Here is a 15,500-nt window from a genome sequence, read left to right as displayed (position 1 = left end):
ACTGCGGTCTCCATGGGGGGGTAAGCTCTCTGCAGCAGGTAAATCATGCTCAACCCCCACAAGGGGCTGACAAGCGAACTGTAAGGAGTCCAATGCCATTCACATAAGCTGACTTCATCAGGTGTGACGTCAGTGCCACAGTTCCGTAGGGTTCTTTCTCGTTGGTACTGGAACAATGCAGGGGGTCTTCCAAAGCACCGGGACCCTCTGCAGGCTCAGATTGAAGATGTAATGCAGGACTCCACACAGTTGATCTGCACAGGCCTTCAGTACATTAGTGCTGACGCCATCAGGGCCCGTTGCTTTTCCTGCATGCAGCTGTTGTAGTTCCCTTCTCACCTGGTCAGCAGTGATGTAGAGATCTGGGTGAGGATGGGGAGGGTGAGATAGTAGGGAGTGATCAGGAAGTTGGGGCAGAGGAAGACACAAGGGGGCAGGGGTACACTGCAGAGATGACCTGGGTGATGGATTTGTGAATGGCCCAATATCAAACCTATTGAAGAGGGTGTTCGGCTCATTTGCCCTCATCCAACTGTCTTCATAGCTGATTGCAGGGCAGTTTGTAGCCTGACATCTTCACCATTCCACACCTCTTTCAACTTACCCCTCTGAAGACTGTTCTCCATTTTCCTCCTATAGCCCTTCTTACTCTCTCTAATTCTCAAGACTCAAAAGGGAACCCATCATAATTTGGGTGACACTGGATAGTGTGATTGTAAATAATTTCCCTTCTATTACTGTATACTAAATACAAAAAGTGTAAATTGTGACACTTGTGAAACAGGCAGCAACAAAACCACAGAAGCCTATAGGGCAAACATTAGAACATCCCTGACCGGAGGATGAACCCTCTCAGCCAAGAGGAACCCTGTCAAGCCTATTGATTTAGGCCATTGACCAAGATCAGATGGCTGGCCCACAGGACAAAAAAAACTCAAAGACCCTTAACCATAAACCTAATAACCTAAGGCCAAAAGGAGGATGACTCAAGAAATAATCAACAGAAGCTTGTCATGGAATGAGACCTTTGTTCTTTCTCTGGGAACACAAAGATCCCCATGCTCTCACCACCATTCACATTCCACAGAATCCAGCTTTAACAAATGCATCAGGTTACCTTACATTTCCTGAAAGGACAATGACTCTTAAAATGATGCACCATGGTTTGAAAAAACTTGTTGCCTTTTTTATGTCATGCCTTATATGTATCATGCCTATAGCCACCAGTTCATTATGATGCTTTTGATCATTTAAAAGATATCATAATGTTAATGAGTGTATCAACAACAGCAAGTATGTGATGTTTGGTACACTTTGTGTGTGATTGTTATTTCATTTCCAAAGAGTTGGGATAAAGTACATTTGAGTACAATGTATTATATCCGTGTCACATAATTCATGACCAAAGTTCTAACTTTACCTTGTGGAAAGATAGAAAAAACACATAACTCAGAGCCCAGTATGCTAATTAGTGTCAGAGGAGGAGAATGCAGGTTACACCCTGCCCCAAGATCCTGATAATTGGAGCAAGCACTTTGGGGTCAGCTGGAAAGGGTTAAAACCTTTAGACACAAAGGAAACAGTGAGTCCTTGTCCATTAACTTCAAGAGTCGACTCAAGTCCATTGGGAGTTCTCATCAACAGACTACCTCAGGGGAGTCATCAAGTCATCGGAGTCAAGTCAAGAAGAGTCGAGCGGAGACCATCCATTAGGAGTGACCAAGAGCTCTAGAAGTTTTCGCCCTTCAACATCACAAGGAGATCACGCTCACTCCGAGGCTCCACATCAAGACTGGTTCCTGCAAAGACTCCAACTCCTGCATTTGCACCACCAGGAACCACATTTTCTCTGATCAACGCTCCTTTGCAACCCGCCTAGGAGACTCTGCCGGGCATGTTCCTCACTCCATTGACCATCCTGATTGGTCTTCCGAGACGCCACTCAAAAGCAAGCAGACCACTGACAATAGCCCATCTAGGATAATGCAAATGCAAGTACAGTACCTCTAGATTCATGCTGAACTGGTGCTTTTAACACAAAGTTTAAAGCCCTTAACCAAAAATGAAGGTTAAATTGATAAGTTGATGGTTCATTCAGGTCACGGTCTGAGAAATAGAATACAGTCCTAGAAACTTGGGATACCATTCATTCTCCGTTCAAAAATTCTCAAAATTTCCTACACCTCTCATGGACAATACACGCAAACAGCTTGGTGACAAGGGCATGTCAGCATCTCTACCATCTATGATGCCTGGGCAGGCTCAAGGTCTCCCACAGGGTGCTGAAGGCTTTCTACACTGGGCTGTGGAGAGACTTCTCACTGGGAGCATCACTGCCTGGTTCGGAGGCAGATTACTGTATTAGGTAAACACAGATCAATAGATAGCTGCATTTCCCATTGTTTCACTCCAGTTTTGCAGCCCCTGAACAGCTTGATCTCCTGTGGGATGATGGGTATCTGGTCCAGAGGCACTGGTGTCCCTCGCAGCATGAGCTGCTGCTCCCGGGTGTAAACAAAGCTGTGTGCAGCCGGCATATTCTCTGCAGAAAAAAGTGTGTTGGTGAACATATTTCCAAGATAATTTACAGTATACACTCACTGGGCCATGAAGGCACACACAGCAACAATACTCAAATAGGAATGTGGCATTGATTGGTATTAACACACCCAAAGTGTGTCAGGAAAACATTCCCCACTTCATTATACCACCTCCACCAGCCTGGACTGTTGACACAAGGCAGGTTGGGTCCATGGATTCATGCTGTTGACTCCAAATTCTGACCCTACCCTCTGTGTGCCTCAGAAGAAATTGAGATTCATCAGACCAGCCTACATTTTTCAGTCTTCGTCTCAGCTTTGTGTTCTTGGCTGACAGAAGTGGAACCCGACATGGTGTTCTGCTGTTGTAGCCCATCTACCTCAAGGTTCGATGTGTTGTGCATTCTGGAATGCATTTGTGCTCACCACAATTGTATAGAGTGGTTATCTGAGTTACTGTAGCCTTTCTGTCAGCTCGAAACAGTCTGGCCATTATTTGTTGATCTCTCTCATCAACAAGGTGTTTAAGTCTGCAGAACTGCAGTGCAATGTTTTTTCTTTATTGATCCATTCTGAGTAAACTCTAGAGACTGTTTTGCGTGAAAATCCTAGGGAATCAGCAGTTATAGAAATACTCAAACCATCCCAATCATGGCAATCATGCCACTGTCAAATTCACAGAGGTTATGTTTTTTCCCCATTCTGGTGGTTATGAACATTACCCAAAGCTTCTGGCCCGTATCTGCATGATTTTATGCATTGCACTGCTGCCACACAATTGTCTGATTAGATAATTGCATGAATGTGTAGGCGTAAAGGTGTTCCTAATAAAGTGCTCAGTGAGTGTATGATCCAGGAATTGTGTTGCCGTGGCAGTAAATAGCAACACACTAAAATAGCTTAAACACACAAAACAAAACACAAATGTTGACATAGCTGCTGCAACAGGCTGCCACTAGCACCACGCAATCAGGTCATAACTATATAATTAATACAATAAATATTTGACATATTTCTTTTGGCACCCATGTTGCAGTTATATAGTCAGTGGATAAGGTTCTCTACCTTATGGAGTTCAAATCCTAGGACTGCCAGAATGCCCTAACAAGGCTACATTATGCCTAGCTGGGTGTTGTATTAAATTCATTCTTCCTTGTGCATTGCTTTGACTAAAATGTAGAATAAATATAATGGGCCTCATTTATTAAGCTAGATATGAACAGATTTATTTTTTAAATCATTCATAGGAGTGTTTAGGCCTACACAAGAAATTTGGTATTCATGAAAATCCTACAATTTTGGAAAAAGTTTGTGATCTATTCATGCTCCTGTGTGTGTGTAAATTTATGTGTAATAAGGCTAACTAATGTAAACCTTGACTTGATTGACTTTAAATCATGTAATTTGCAGGGACTAAGAATATCATCGAGAAAAATTTGTGAAACCCAGTCATCGATATTAGTCAAGTCAAGTCGAGCCTGAGAGAGCTAAATTGTATATACTTGTCAAGGACAAAGCTCCATAGAAGTCGTCAGTTCAGAGCCGATCACAAACATATCTAAACTTAGCTGTGAGAAAAGCTTAATTCCAGAAAACACAGCTTTCTATCTAATTAAAATTAAAATCTTTAAATCTTTTAAAATCTTTAATGCAATGTATTTAATGGTTCATACATTTAAGATGGGTGCAGATGCTTGTACATCTTCTCTGTTATGGCACTGCTTGTAAAAACACTGGTCCCCTGCCAATAGTACAGACTCGATTGGTCAAGGTTGGGAATATGATAATGTAAGCTGTGATGTTTGTCTTATTCACAAATATAGGGCACACTGTGGGCAAACAGGTGCAGAGCTAAGACTCTAAATGATGATAAAATTATTTACATAACTAAGCAAAAATGAAACCTGAAAACTGAGATTAGTACAGAAATTGGAGCTTTATAACAAAGAAAACAATTTATATACATTAGGAAAACCTCACAGTTATAGTAAATTTGAAAGATTTGCCAGGCCGATTTAAACTTAAAAGTGTCAAGTTTCAGTGAAGTGTTGACATTATAAGGCCTGCAGGTTTGAATCAGGGAGCTGTTTATACATTGTGATACTATTAGTCTTCCAAGGCCAAGGAAAAGTTATTTCAACAATTCCCCAGACAGATCCATCTCACTGGCTTCTTCTCTACTGGATACACACTGATAGCATGAACCCAAACAGTTGTATCAAAGACATGATTCATTTGTATTAGGATAGTTAGGAAGGAAAAGACCAGACAGCAAAATAAGGGAACAGACCAAGGACAAGCAGATCATAGTCACATTGGAGAAACTGACAGACTCTTCAGTGCGCTCACTCAGAGATTCTGAAAAAATCTGGATTTAGAATTTTGGATGATGAATCCCCCTATGATTATTTGCGCCCTTGTCTTTTCAACAGCATGGGTTGGCCTTCACTGCCAGGCCTGCCAGGCAGATCTGCCCCAGGAAGTAGTGCTGGACTGGTTAAAGAGACGCATTCTGGAGGGACTACGGCTTGACAAGCCCCCTGTGCTGACTCTACAGAGTCCATCTGGTCAGAGGGTGCACGTGGCAGCCCAGCATGGAGCTCGGCGAGTACGCAGGGAGGCTCGGCTGGAGAGGAGGCAGCATCAGGAGATTTCCCAAGTCATTCTGTTCCCCAGCTCTGGTCAGTCAATCCATGTCTTTAGTCTTAATCTAAATATATTACTCTTTAGGCTTGAAAAAATAATGTACCATTTTGTGTAGTCTGCTACCAAGCACAATATAATCCTTTTAGTGCTAATGTTATACTATTGGAAATCAGAACTAGACCTGTTATTCACAGTCAGGTATACCCTTAGACTTTCATCATATCCTTCACACAGAGTATTACACTGATTCAGGAGTTCCACATTTCTGGGTTAGTACAAAACACAATATGTTTTGGACAGAATACATTTTGGCCAAACATGGGGAATTTTAGCTAGTAAAGTACTGAAATTAATTAAATCTCTTAAATGAATTATGCTGTTTTTTCAGTGCAACTATACTAAAAATACATAAATTTATGCTAGCTGTTACCAGCTAGTGACAAAAGCTTGCACAAGAAACAGCATGTATGTCATGTAGCATACAAAGTTAAAATTTTATAAGACTGAATTATGATGCATCATTAAAAAGCTGCCGTTCCAAAATATTTTGATTGACAGGATGCTACATATTGAAGTGCAAATGCAATGCAAAACTTAAAGTAGAAGGAATAAGAATAAGCTATTGTGATCTCAAAAGTGATCAGGAAAATATTGCCATAGGGACCAAGAATGGCCATAGGGACTGAGGGACTTATCTACATGCTATAATTAGTCATTATATGTGGAAGAAGGAATTGTTTTTAATGGTGTGGCTTGTCCTAACATCCTTTCTCCCCCTAGATAGCACCTGCCTGGACACAGACTCAGTCTCTTCTGAGGACTCACCCAGTCACTTTACCTACTACTTCCAGCCATCTCTGGACAGTCAGGAGTCCATTATCACCTCAGTGGACTTCTGGTTCTATGCCGGTGAGGCCATTGCAGTGAATACCACCTCTGTGCCACTTTACATTCTCACAACGCACCAGGAGCTAATGCAGTTAGCTCAAAGGCCATCTAAATGTAGCCCAGATGGCTGGAGCACCTATAGGCTTGAGCGCCACTTCCACAGTGCCATAGCTAATGGGCCATTCTTGCTTCAGGTGCGATGCCTAGTATGCAGCTGCTACGCCTCAGAGGAGGACAAAACTCCTTTCCTGCATGTCCATGTTAGGCCACATGGGCCTGAGCGTGCCCGTAGAGCACCCAGCATCGCGTGGTCACCAGCTGTCATTGAGAAACTCCAGAGGCCTTCATCTGAAAAAGATGACACTTATTGCAGGAGGGAGCAGATTGAGATCTCTTTTGAGGAGCTGGGCTGGGACAACTGGATCGTCCACCCAAAGACTTTCAGCTTTTACTACTGCCACGGGAACTGCTCAAGCCCTGATTTCACAGCCACACTACTGGGTTTGCGGCAGTGCTGTGCACCTGTGCCTGAGAGCATGAGGTCACTACGCTTCACCACCACCTCAGATGGAGGATTCTCATTCAAATATGAGACACTGCCCAATATCATACCTGAGGAGTGCAACTGCATTTGATGCATTTGTTCAGGTTCATGCAGTTGAACTTTTAAAAAGCTAGTAATACAGATGCACTTGTAAGATAAAGTTTGATGCATTTGGGCCTCCAGATACTACTCAAATCTGTTGTTTATAGACCTGCTTTCAGAAAGAGTTTTTGATAATCCTGTAACTTGGTTGCAAAACACTGATTTAATTCAGTAAACTACACCTGTGAGAAAAAGGATTTAGTTTCAGACTGTCATTCAATGATTTGAAAGCCAGTTGTTCCTTTATTCATTACCCTTGGAGCATGACTTCCTTAGGTTAAGCAATCAAAATATCACATTTATTATGTGATCAAAAACAAACTCATTACAATCTGCAAATGTACACATTTTATTAAGTATGAACAAAGGCTACAAAATGTAGCAATGTATTGGATGCTATCTAAATGGTACTGAAATTGTTTGACATTGTACCATATTACAACTAAGGGGAAAAAAAACTTCCAGTTAAAGACAGGTCTAGTAACACACATATCAAAATAACAATTTATCAGGTGCAAAAGGTTTTAGATCCAGATTTTACCATGATTTACTATTACTAAAAATGATTACAACTGAAGACAATAATAATTAAACAGAGCACAGATGGTGAAATGTATGCTCTTTGCAGGATATTATTGCAAATAAATAAATTCTTATTTTCTCCTACTAATTGAATAATGAAACACTCCTTCAAATCAACAAAATATAGGCCTAAATATTATTGCATATAAATTATTACAATGCTCACCACACACACACACACACACACACACACACGCTAATATCTTGTCCCAATAACCACCCTCTGATATGTGCATTCCTTCCTTCAGAAGGTTTGACTGATGAGAGGTTCATGGGTGGACCCCTGTGGAAGCAATATCAAAAGGCAGGAAACAAAGTGAGAGAGTGATTTGCATGAAGAAAATAAGATCATATAATAAAGTTGCTACGAAAATATTGGTATACTAGTAAAGAAAGTCATCACAGAAAAAAAATCACAACACATCTGCATGAAGAAAACAAATGTGAAGCGTTTAACTTGTTTCTACTGTTAATCATTTTGAACTGTATTTTAATTGTATGAAAGGTGCTATACAAATTAGAAGGATAAAGTTCATGAAGAACTTTGACAGTATTACAGTTGTTATCATTGATTTTAAAATGTTAACATGTTTAACAGCTAAGTGTGTAAGGGTTAAAAGGCTAAAATTTCTAATATGCAAAGGGTGAAAGGTTAAAAATGCTGAAACATGTTTAAAGGTTATAAATGCTAAAATGCTGCTATGATATTCCAAGTTGCAAAAGTATTGCTAGGTGGTTGTTACGTTAACCCAGTTGGTTGCTAAATTGTTGTTACTTGCTGGTTTTGTTAAGTGTTACGTGTAAAGGTTAAAAGGCTAAAGGCTATGTTAAAACATTAAAATGTTGCTAGCATATTTAAGTTGCCTGCTGGGATTTTTCCAAGTGGTTGCTAGGTTAACCCAATTGGTTGCTAGGTTGTTGCTAGGCTAACTCGGTTGGTAGAATGTTGCTATTTGGTTCCTCTGACATTCCAGTTGGTTGCTAAGGTTTTGGTAGGTAGGAATTCCCGAAGGAAACTACATAATGATAATACTACAAAAACAGAGTTGAAAAAATTAAATTCTCATGCTCCTCTACACTTTCAATCCTACCAATTTCTTACCCAAACTTTATTATTAATTATTAGTATTAGTGTGTATGATATCTGGCACATTAAACTAATTTGTCCTTCTTAATCTGTTTTCCTGTAGAAAATACTTTGTGATTTATAGGTATTATTTAATAACTACTATACAATCATAATCAAATTACTGTGTCTTTAGTATATTCATACCCTGCTATTCTCTAATTCCCACTGCTTTAATACTTTATATTTTATATTTAATAAGAGAAAAAGACAATGGTTGTTGCCTAATTCATTAAGTTTAAAAACTGACAAACAGTCCAGTATTGTACTTTAAATGGGTGTGTATTATTAAATTTGAACAGCAGGCTGAATTTTGTCACCTCAAACAAACACTCAAAACTCATTATATTCACCAAATTGCTTAACTAATGGTTAATTAACTAATGGTAAAAATGTTTGTGTAAGGAGACTTTGCTGACTGATTTGGTGCAAAAAATGTGTAGATTGAGCAGGAATTATTTGATTTATGGCTTTTAAAAACTCATCAACATTTAGTGTTGTTAACAGATTTTGAATGGAAGTGAATGGGACTGTCAATTTTGGTGGTTATAACTTGAGAACTTTAAATTTCTAAATTTAAATTTTTTAAATGTATTCCTCCAGGAAAAAACACACTCTGAAGCGTCGCTACGTGGCAACCATAATTACGATTCTTCCCAAAAGCACAAGGACACTATTCCCATGTAGGACCTGTGAAAATGGAAGAAGTTTGCAGAGAGAAGTAGAAGACCAGAATGTTGGCTCTTTCAAGCCAACCTAATAATTGTGATTATGATTAGTGTTATATATTATTCACCTTTCTTAGCAGTGCTGGCATGTTTCTCCTGAGCCATATTAAGTAGGTTCTGCTCAGCCGCCATGTTGTTGTACTCTGGGCTGCTGCTGTGTGCCACTGATTCCATGCCCTCTTCATTCTGGTAGGCCTGTGCTAGGTGTCGTTGTGCCATCTTCAGGTGTCTCCGCAGACACTCCACCTCATCACCTAGAACCTCAGCAGCAATGTTTTCTTGCAAATTGCTTTTTGTTCTGCCTGCTATATCCCTCCTCAGAGCAGCATGGTAGCTTGGTGGGATGCGGCGTGCCTGTGTCTGGAGTGGGCATCTCCGCTGTGACCGCTTACACATAGAGTCTCTGAGTTCTCCAATACCAAGATGTAGCATCTCGAGGACGGTGAGTGCCAGGCAGAACGCACTTACCACATACATGACAAGCAGGAAGACAGTCTTCTCAGTGGGGCGTGACACAAAACAATCGACCGTGTGTGGACATGGGCTGCGCTGGCACACGTATGATGGTGCCACTTCAAAGCCATAGAGCATGTACTGGCCAAAGAGAAAGGCTGCCTCAAAGGCACTGCGTAAGATTAGGTGCAGTGCATAGACATTCATCAGTCCGTCTCGATGAATGCGACGACGACCATCATGCTTCATGGACCTGCTTTGGAATTCAGTCAATTCCTTCTTCTCCTTCTCAGACAGCTCTATCTCCTCTGTAATCATGGGCACCTCCTCACCCACTTCACCCGTTTCTTTGTAGCTGTGACTGGCACCTTGTTTTGCCCGCTTACAGCCCTGTGGCTGATAATCATCATCCGTCATGCGTGCAATCTTGTGTACAGCAAAGCCTAGGTACATGATGGATGGTGTGCTGATGGTGATGATCTGGAAAACCCAAAAGCGCACATGGGAGAGTGGCGCGAAGGCATCATAGCATACATTCTCACATCCAGGCTGCAAACTGTTGCATACAAATTTGCTCTGCTCATCATGGTAAATGGTCTCACCACCCACTACAGTAAGAACAATCCGAAACACGATGAAAAGTGTGAGCCATATCTTCCCCACGAATGTCGAGTGGTTAGAGATCTCGTCTAGCAACCGTGTCAAGAAAGTCCAGCTCATGTTGCCCTGGCAAACAGGACCTGTTAACTCTGATAGAGAGAAGCAAGACAGTGAGAATAAACAGTATGGTATACGTAAAAAAAAAAAGTAGATAGACTGAAAACCAATGAAATAGAAGCAATAATCAATTACAAAATCAAAGATATATATACACATCAGTGGAATGAAATCAGCTTTTGGGGGAATCAAGTAGACATTTATATTAAAACCTTTCCATAAAAGCATTAAGGAAATAATTTATTTCCTTAAAACCTTAATAGGCAAAGTCAACATTACTTTACAGGCAAACTGAATGATCACAGCAAATCTTAAACTTGTAATCTTCTTCCAAACATGTTTCATAGTGATAATCCATAATCTAGTAGATTATTATTATTGCAATGCTTACTGCAGCAACCTTAAAAAATCTCATATGTGATCTCCATGACTTTAACCGTGGCATGGTTGTTGGTGCCAGATGGGCTGTTTTGAGTATTTCAGATATTGCTTTTCTCCTGGGATTTTCACACACAGTAGTCACTAGAGATTACACAGATTGGTGTGAAAAATAAAAAACATCCCTTGAACAGGGGGTCTGCAGGCTGAAACATGATTGTATAGTGACACACTATTTAGTATGGTAGTAAAGTAGAAGCCCAAGTACAACATGCTATTGCTCAGTATTACGAGAATAAAATAACTTTATTGTGCAGATCAATGTGACTGTTACTGAGTCACAGATACTGAGTAGCAGATCAAAGAGCAAAACCTCAAACACAGATTATCTTTTGTCTGCCATCAGCTCTCCTGCTGCTTGCCTGATCATGCAGCTGTACCCATGCATCACAGAAGCCACGGTCTAAGTGTCTGTTCTGCAGTATCATAAACAGCACACAGCCTATAGAACAAGCCAGTCACCTAACATTAGCTAGCTAGCTAAACTGCAATGCTGTTATCTCACAGTGTGCTTCTCAGGCCAGGCTGAATGTTGTCTCTGAAGATCTTGGACATTGAGAGGCAGGTAGCCCACTAGCTCCAACTAGCTAGCTAAATTGTAGTGCAGATAACCAAACTATAAGACCTGGTTGTTTCAGATTTTTTTTTTTTTTTTACCACGGTATCTTGAGATGGGACAGTCAGGTGGACCACATGTTGACCTCAGCCAACAGGAAGCTTTTTCCTCTGAGTCATCTAAAGAAATTTGGTGTCCAAGACCCAGAACTGTTTTCTGGTGCTGGAGTATGCAGCTAGCACAGCTCTTTGTCTGTAGACCAGGCTAAAAGACTGGAAAGCTTGCAGAAACGGCCTTGTAATATCACACTTAGTCAGAGGTACTCAGGGTACCCAGAGGCCCTCTGCACTATATGTACACACATTATATATATATATATATATATATATATATATATATATATATATATATATATATATATATATATATACACACACACACACACACACATATATATAATTCCAAATATATATATATATATTTGGTATTGATGTTTCAATGTAACATCAAAATAATACAGTGTTTTTAATGACAATTTCCTGTAATAATGCTTAAAGGACAATAAAACAATGAAACAGTAAACCAACATGGGTGAATGTCCTAACTGGGGTGAAAAAGTGCAGCCAAATTTGTCTGTGGCCCTCTTGTGGCTGGCTGCAGTAAAATTTATAATCCCACCCATTCCCATGTAAGTGAGTGGAAAACGAGCCAAACTTACATTTTAAGTTATATATATCCACAAATTATTTTCAGAATAGTGTTTTGTCATTCTGTCATTTAGGAATACTGGTATGTCAAGTTCAGTTGATCTTGGATATCTCCCCCAATATTTTCCTGTACAATAAATCTGCTTTATAGGAGTTGATTGATGAGCCTCATGAATGTGCACACACTTTCCAAATCAATGATATCAGGAATTCGATCTCTACATGGGCAAAGTTTATTACCACTAGCAAAAATTCAATTACTGATATCAAAAATTAAGTTTTTACTAGTAGGAATTTCATGTAAGTTAAAATTCTATTTTAACTAGTCAGAATTGAATTATCACATGCAAAAGGTTATTTATTTTTTACAAGTGGAAATTTCATTTTTGATATCTCAAATGAAATTTTTACAAGTGAATAAGGATACTAGTAAGGACAGCATTTTCACTGGTAAGAATTGAATTATTACATATTCTAATTAGGGTTGCATGATATTGAAAAAAAATGTGATATGCAGTATGATAATGGTATAAGTGTTTAAAATCAATTTAAATTTTATATATAGCTTTAATAACTGAAAATAACATAACCATGTTTCATATTCATTTGAGGAAAAGAAAGCATTCTCTGCTATCTGTGTCACCCTAAAACTTCGTCTTTTCATAATTTTTTAAACGCAAGTATTAAACGCATTCCGTTATTGCAAGCCCTTGCGATATGCATATCGCAATATTTACATTTGCGATATTTCGATAATTTCGACAAGTAACCAGTAAAAATTTAATTTTGATATAAACAATTGAATTTTTACTGGTGGAAATAAACTTTTCACATATGGAAATCGAATTCCTGATATCAAGAATGCAATGATTAAAAGCCAACACAGCTTGCCGTAATGCAGGAAAAAGGTGACAACTCATAAATGAATTATTAGGTATCTTTAGTATGAAAACAAACTACAACCCCTGGCAAAAGTTATGGAATCACCACACTTACAGGAGGTTCACCCAGCCTTTTTACTTTATAGCAAACAAACAAATCACAGATATGACACAAAAAAGGTTTTGTTCAATAGCTTAACATTCTGGTTTGTTAAATATACATAAAAAAAAAATTCAAGGACATTTTTTTTTATTAATGGCATGTCTTTTTCCAAATCAAGTAGAGCAAAAAATTATGGAATCACTCAATGTTGAGGAAAAAAATATGGAATCATCAACAAAAAAAAACACAGTTAATACTTTGTTGCTCCTCCTCTGGCTTTTATTCTTTGAGGCATAGACCTCACTAATGAAAAACACTATTCCCCATCAATCTGGTTCCAACTTTCTCAAATAGCAGTTGACAGATCAGCTTTGCAGGGTGGAGCCTTAACATTGACCAGTTTTTTTTTTTACTTTCCACCATAAATTTTCAATTGGATTGAGATCCAGACTGTTTGCTGGCCATGTCATTGAGTTGATATGCCTTTCCTGAAAAAAAGCTTTAAAACTGTTTGCTCTGTGGCAAGATGCATTGTCATCCTGAAAAATTATTTCATCATCACCAAACCTATTTTCTATGGATGGAATGAGAAAATGTCCAAAATTTCACTGTACAACTGTGCACTGACTGCTGAGGTAACGACTGCCATCTCTCCTGGTCCTTTACCTGACATGCAACCCAATATCATAAATGAGTTGGGAAATTTGATTGGTTCAGGCAGTCATCTTTATATGTTTTGTTAGAACGGCACCAGACAAAAGTTCCAGCATCATCTCCTTGGCCAATGCAGATTCATGATTCATCACTGAATTTCACTTTCATCCAATCATCCACACTCCATGATTGCTTCTCCTTAGCCCACTGTAACCTTGTTTTCTTCTGTTTTGGTGTTAGTGCTGGTTTTCTTTTGGCTTTTCTATATATAAATCTCATTTCATTCAGCCGGTTTCTTACAGTTCTGTCACAAACATTGACTCTTTTTTCCACCCATTTGTTTTTCATTTGTTTTGTTGTGCATTTTCTATTTTCAAGGCATAGTGCTTTGAGTTTTCTATCCTGATGCTTTGACATCTTCCTTAGTCTGCCTGTATATCTACCTTTCATAACCTTCCCATTAAGTTTATACTTGCAACAAATTTTAGACACAGCTGACTGGGAGCAACCAACCTCTTTGGCCACACTCCATGTTGAAATTCCTTGTTGAAGGAGTTTTATAATCCTTTCCATTGTTTCAACTGACAACTCTCTCATTGGAGCCATGTTTCCTTTCAATTAGCCAAATCCAACAGCCCATTAAAGTGTGTAAGCACTCCCTTTTAACTGCTGACTTATTAGCATTTTTAGACTTGTCCAAGTATTTGTTTTAGAAATGGAAATTAAAAATTGATTCCATAATTTTTTCCTCAACATTGAGTGATTCCATAATTTTTTCCTCTACTTGATTTGGAAAAAGACATGCCATTAATAAAAAAAAATGTCCTTGAATTTTTTTTATGTATATTTCACAAACCAGAATGTTAAGCTATTGAACAAAACCTTTTTTGTGTCATATCTGTGATTTGTTTGTTTGCTATAAAGTAAAAAAGATGGGTGAACATCCTGTAAGTGTGGTGATTCCATAATTTTTGCCAGGGGTTGTATAATTACAAGCCACCCTTGCCTGACAAAAACTGACAACTGAATGAAAGACGTCGTTTCCTTTTTAAAGCTGCAAACCCTCAATTCTACCCCAAACCCTTCATTTCATTTCATGTCTCTAGATATAAAACACAATTTACTTTAAGCAGCAGAGCTGGGTTTTAGCCGGCCTGGTAGCCAGCAGTCGGTTCTAACGTTACACACAAGAAAAAAAACTTTGCCGTCTATTTTTCCCTCAACAAACGTTACCGGTTGTTTGGGTTGCACATTTGTGTTTGTTTGAAAAGTCACTCCGCCACTTCTATGGAAAATCTACGAAAACCATTTTGTAGAGCGGAGTTTCCTCACTTATATTCTGGTTAAAATGAGCTGTGAAAAGACTTACTTCAGTGAGCTCAAGCTCGGCTTTTCTACTGCGCCTGAAATATTTTGGCGCCTCGCACAGTATTAACAAAAACAATATTAACTTCCTCTCGTTTCGCGTGCACGCTCACCGAACCACGTGACCTCTTCATTTAGGGCACAGCTAAGCACACTAGCGTACTATGCACATCAAGAGTACGCCGCATACAAGCGTTACTACTTGTAGTCGAGTGCGAAAGTTTGCACCCTCCATGGATTTTGAAATAAAAAATTAAAATTTATCTTTATGTTTTATACTTTTATCTAACAAAAAAAAGTCCGTAGAGAAAATCAACAGATAAATATTTCGAAAAGAAAGTTTGTCCAGACCTGATTTGAACAAGGCTATGCTAAGTGGGGATGGAGAGGAGGACAAAAGATGCTCAGGTTGATTCACTTATAAAAGCCACACTTCATAAAACCACTTATAAACCACACTTAAAACACAC

The 15,500-nt window shown here is 39.1% G+C and overlaps 2 protein-coding genes across 4 annotated transcripts in view; one reads left to right on the top strand and one right to left on the bottom strand.

Moving 5' to 3' along the window:
• inha (inhibin subunit alpha) overlaps positions 1–6,917 on the top strand; it is a 48,649-nt gene extending 41,732 nt beyond the window's left edge. Inside the window, exons 3-4 of one of the 2 annotated variants that reach the window (XM_053229498.1) lie at positions 4,973–5,221; positions 5,967–6,917. In XM_053229498.1, the coding sequence (XP_053085473.1) occupies positions 4,973–5,221; positions 5,967–6,709 (992 nt within the window). In that variant the 3' untranslated portion in view covers positions 6,710–6,917. Of the gene's footprint in view, positions 1–4,169; positions 5,222–5,966 lie in introns of those variants that run through there. The other variant, XM_026945422.3, reaches the window with a different exon arrangement.
• Positions 6,918–7,055: 138 nt separating this feature from the next.
• LOC113545806 (gap junction gamma-1 protein-like) lies at positions 7,056–15,217 on the bottom strand. 2 transcript variants are annotated; one of them, XM_026945421.3, is made up of 3 exons: positions 15,035–15,217; positions 9,225–10,358; positions 7,056–7,585 (listed from the first exon to the last, which is right to left on the bottom strand). In XM_026945421.3, exons 2-3 carry the CDS (start codon positions 10,327–10,329, stop codon positions 7,572–7,574), a joined length of 1,119 nt encoding a protein of 372 aa, XP_026801222.3. In that variant the 5' UTR covers positions 10,330–10,358; positions 15,035–15,217; the 3' UTR covers positions 7,056–7,571. The 2 variants fall into 2 exon arrangements, with proteins under 2 accessions (XP_026801222.3, XP_034166025.2); XM_034310134.2 differs by lacking the exon at positions 15,035–15,217 and adding an exon at positions 14,899–15,015.
• Positions 15,218–15,500: the final 283 nt, after the last annotated feature.

This window comes from Pangasianodon hypophthalmus, chromosome 2, assembly GCF_027358585.1.
Source record: "Pangasianodon hypophthalmus isolate fPanHyp1 chromosome 2, fPanHyp1.pri, whole genome shotgun sequence".
Lineage (NCBI taxonomy): Eukaryota > Metazoa > Chordata > Actinopteri > Siluriformes > Pangasiidae > Pangasianodon > Pangasianodon hypophthalmus.
The sequence above is the reverse complement of the archived record's forward strand: the minus strand, read 5'-3'. Positions and strand labels throughout refer to the sequence as shown.